Source organism: Oryza brachyantha, chromosome 4 (genome assembly GCF_000231095.2).
Source record: "Oryza brachyantha chromosome 4, ObraRS2, whole genome shotgun sequence".
NCBI lineage: Eukaryota > Viridiplantae > Streptophyta > Magnoliopsida > Poales > Poaceae > Oryza > Oryza brachyantha.
In genome coordinates, this window is record NC_023166.2 from 16,628,364 (window position 1) to 16,632,885 (window position 4,522).

Sequence of the window (4,522 nt, forward strand, 5' to 3'; positions counted from 1 at the left end):
TCCCCACACGCCCGCCCGAAAGTAACGCGCCGGGGGCTGTGGCTGCGGTGTTATTTACTTGTTCGCTTGGGGGGCACCAGCTCATCGCAAGCCACCGCCATGGCTTTCCTCACGCTTCTCTCCAGCGCGCTTCTCCGCTGCTCTGATCTCGCCGCCGCCGCCTTCTTATATAGCCGCGTTGCTCGTGCGTTTCTCGGCAACCGGCATGCACGCGCTCAACCACAGCTGCCACACACGTGCGCTCAGATCGATCTGATACTAGCTAGCTAGCTAGCTAGATAGTTATGTCCATTACCATCGTCAACTATATAGGTACCGTGCCGCTGCCCTAACGCCGGATGTCTGAGAACGGGCCGCCGTCTCCGCGGTCGTCAGGGAAGCACCCCTTCTACCGCGGCATCCGGAGCCGGAGCGGCAAGTGGGTGTCGGAGATCCGGGAGCCGCGGAAGGCTCGCCGCATCTGGCTCGGGACGTTCCCGACGGCCGAGATGGCCGCCGTGGCCTACGACGTGGCCGCGCGAGCGCTGCGTGGGCCGGACGCCGCGCTCAACTTCCCCGATCTGGCCGCCTCGCGCACCGCGCCCGCGTCCAGCTCCGCGGACGACATCCGCGCCGCCGCGGCCGCCGCGGCTGCCTCGCTGCAGCATGACCGCCAGCTGCCCGGTCGCGCCGGCGGCGGCATTTCCCCCGCTGCCTCCGGATCAGCGCACCAGCACCGCGGAGGGAGCAGTAGTAGTGCCGCCGCACCGGCGGGCAGCGGGGCGCAGCAGGAAGGCAGAAGCGGCGCCGGAAGTCACCATTATTTCCTGGACGAGGAGGCTCTCTTCGAGACGCCGCAGTTCCTGCGGAACATGGCTGCCGGGATGATGATGAGCCCCCCGAGGCTCAGCCCCAGCTCCTCCGACGACTCGCCGGACCCGTCGGAGGCCGGTGGCAGCAGCCTCTGGAGTTATCGTGATCCCTAAAGAACAATCTCTCCATGCATGGTAATTAATGGCTGGCGATGAACAAATGAAGGTAATAATATTAATTACGCGCTCAATGCATGGAGATGAAACCAAAATACTGCCGCCGTCATACCTACAGTACTACCAAGTATTGATAGAATCGATCTTGGTACCACTAAATATTGATAGAATCGAGCTTGCATATGATGCTGGAATAATGTGGAGAGACAATCGAGGAGGTACAAACTACAAAATTGAAACTGGTGTGAGCCCCTTTTTTCCTCATGCATGCCGGATGTGTGGTGTTGTTAAGATAGCTGCATCCTCATCTGCGAATGCATGCCTACCTATATATCTCTTGTTTCTCCACTCTTTTCCCCCGGGCTCTCGCTTCTTTCTGGAGTGTTTTGCCTTGATGAAGCCGGCCTGAAGGGAAGGGTTTCACCTGGCTGGGGCTCTCTGAATCATCGGCGATTGCAGTATATATAAACAGTACTGCAGGTGGAAATCTAGTACTTTCTAGAAATGCCAGGTGACCATGAGAAGCCTATACTGTGCCACTGTATATGCATATTATATTGGGCTTGTGTGCGTTTCTACTGCATGTGCGACATAATGTTTTTGGGGTGGATTAGCATTAAGATGTGAGCGCAGCGCATCGCTCCACCTTACCTTTTTCTAAGTACTCATTTGGCTAGCTCATTGCTTATAGTGAAATGAAGTGACTTATGTGTGGACTTTCGCCTTTGGGTAGCTGGGCTTAGTCGTTGAAAAAAATGAAAAGACCAACGACTTTAGGTGGTTATAGCTCGATACTACTTGAACCAATAAGATTTGGCTGTGTCAGAGTGTTGAATTGTTGTAGACTCCACCGTCGTCTACCAGTACTGCTTCTAATAATCAAATTCCATGTGTACATATAACCAGGTGATTACTCGCTTCCAACACTTAAGGATGGCTTTGTCCGTCGGGTTTGCCATTTTCAGTTCTTTTGGCTTAATCATGAGAATGCCTATGTGTTGAGATATAAAAATGAATATTGAATAACAGTATGATATACCGACCTGCACTTTGTCAATATTTCTGCTATCCTATCAGAGCAGCAGCTACTTCAAAAATCTAAGGCCTATGCGTTTGACTAAGTCTAAACTTACTATTGGAACATTTGGTTGTTGTGACGGTGGCAGCAGCAGCCGCATCAAATCATCAACAGCATTAGCTTACAACTCGTCTGCGCGGTCCTTTCTTGATAACTCAGGAACAATGAATATCAAGCCTTCAGCAGAAGCTGGACAATACGGAGGCATAGAATCTTAACAGATTTTACCACACGCACGTCGATCCACATCCCATGAAAATTTTAAGGTAAAACAAGACAATTAATTACTCTATTTTTAGGCTGAAAAAACTCAAAAATGGTGGATGAGTACAAAGAAGAATCCCCTACAAATACTAGGAAGAGGCGAACAGTCAACCTCGGCCTCCTGAGGCAACAAGTGTCCATGCGATCCGTACACAACCTCAGGGCAAAACGATAAAAACACGAGTGGAAAGGCTGGCAAGAGGACAAAGCACGCTCCTGCCTTTTGCAGCCCGTTGTCTGCATATGGGGTTCTGCTGGTACACGCACAGGGTTGGTACAACACGCAGGCGTACAGCCGCTGCCCGGGCGCGCAGCGCAGCGACGAGTCGTGAGTGGTCCACGGCATCCACCACGCCCCCACCCCCCCGACCTGAGCCTGCGGGGCGCAGCAAACGACGCGGGGATCGATCGATCGATTTTTGGCGCCGCGCGCGCGCGGGGCCGGGGCCTACGCGGGCCGTGGTGCGGTCGGTCGGGGGGAGCGGATCTCGCCTGCTGCACCGCCGCAACGCGACGCGGACGAGGGAGAGGCCACGGCGCCGGCGCTGGTGGGCCGCCGAGCTAGCCGAGAGGGGGTGGGGATCGATCGATATCATGCGGTCATGCCGTCACGGACGTATTGCCTGGCTGCCGTACGTTTCGTGCCCCGCACCTGCGTTTGTCGATGCGCTACCGCCAATCTATCTGGATTCTCGGTATCTCTATGTTAGGCCACCGAGTTTACTGAATTACCGTCTCCGTTTTTTTTTAAAAAAAGTACATTTAACTTATTTTGTTTATCCTATAAATAAAAATTTTGAGGTATTTACGATGTTTGTGTTTAAAAAGAGCAAAGATCTGACATTTCACGGTAAAAGTTAGGTAGGAAAGGAATTAGAGGTACTTAGGTATTAAGGGCAAAATTATAATTATACCTAAGGACATTTAGATACACCAATAAAAGTTTCATATCGGTACTGTGTAAGTGGAATAAAAAATACCTGTTAAATATGATTTACGTGGTTGGGGTCAAAATTGCATAATCTTTTGGTCACTTTTCAAAGTTCGGCCTGATTTACGTAGTAGGGATCAAATTTATGTAATATTTGATTCTCTTTCTAATTTGTGGCCTGATGTATGTGGATGTTTGTAGATTTCCATGGTGTGGGGGGTGTCAGGACATTGTAAAATTATATTTTAGTTGATAGAAGGATCGTGTAGATACATTTTTGGTCAAAACTATATGATGATATATTGTTGATATAAAACTCCAAGACCTAATACGATCCTCCACGCAACATAGCCCCAAACCCCATGCCGCCACCTCATTTCTCCGGAGATCACATAAAAAAGTGTCACACCGTTCCTTGGGCGATGACCATGTAAAGCAGGCGATGTGAATGCAGGTATGCAATAGTTATAAGGAAAATACTTCTCCGTACTTTTTAAATATAAAAGATATTAACACAAAATATATTTGTCATTCAAATACCATTATTTTTTTTTGAGAACACAGTACAACATAGACGCGGGGTGTCTCGTTGTCGAGGGGCATAGAATCCTAAGCCGATAGAATCCTAGAAAATTCACTTCAACGAGGAGTCGAAGCCAGGACCTCAAGTGCTACTAAGACCTTATATAACCACTGGACTACATACCCTTTCGCTCATTCAAATACCATTATAATTACATCACTGCCATCAATTACACTATTTTCTTTTCATAACTTATCCCTCATAGATTAATGGCTCCACCTACCTATACCTCTAAGTACCTCATAAACACTAGAAAATCCCTCAAAAATTTTACATTTTAAATAGTTATTACATTAAAATTTGATAAAGTCGAGCACAAATATATTATTGTTAAAAGGTTGATGGTAAATATATTAAGATTTATAAATGATGAATATTATGATCTTTGTATATATGTGAGGTAAGTTAAAAGTATTTTTCCTAGACGAAGTGAATGGCAAGTTTGGTTACAGTCGTAGACTGGGCCAACAATCACGCTTACAGCACACCTTTGTAAGTGGTCGAGACCTGTGTGACTCTGCAAATTGGCTGGCCAGCTAGCGCTCGTTATGGTGGGTGATTGTTTGGCTTATTTAAAAAAATAACGATATATTTATAAATAAAAGATAATTTATGATTAAAATTTTTATATATGTGTTTTTAGCGATCTATAAGTCAATACTGAAAAATAAACTATGATAAAAAGATCCTAAAGTCTA

At 47.5% G+C, this 4,522-nt stretch overlaps 1 protein-coding gene across 1 annotated transcript; it reads left to right on the forward strand.

The window, feature by feature from the left end:
• Positions 1-338: 338 nt before the first annotated feature.
• LOC107304031 (ethylene-responsive transcription factor ERF025) lies at positions 339-1,870 on the forward strand. Its single transcript, XM_040523616.1, has one exon. It carries the CDS (start codon positions 339-341, stop codon positions 963-965), a length of 627 nt encoding a protein of 208 aa, XP_040379550.1. The 3' UTR covers positions 966-1,870.
• The last annotated feature ends 2,652 nt before the right edge of the window (positions 1,871-4,522 follow it).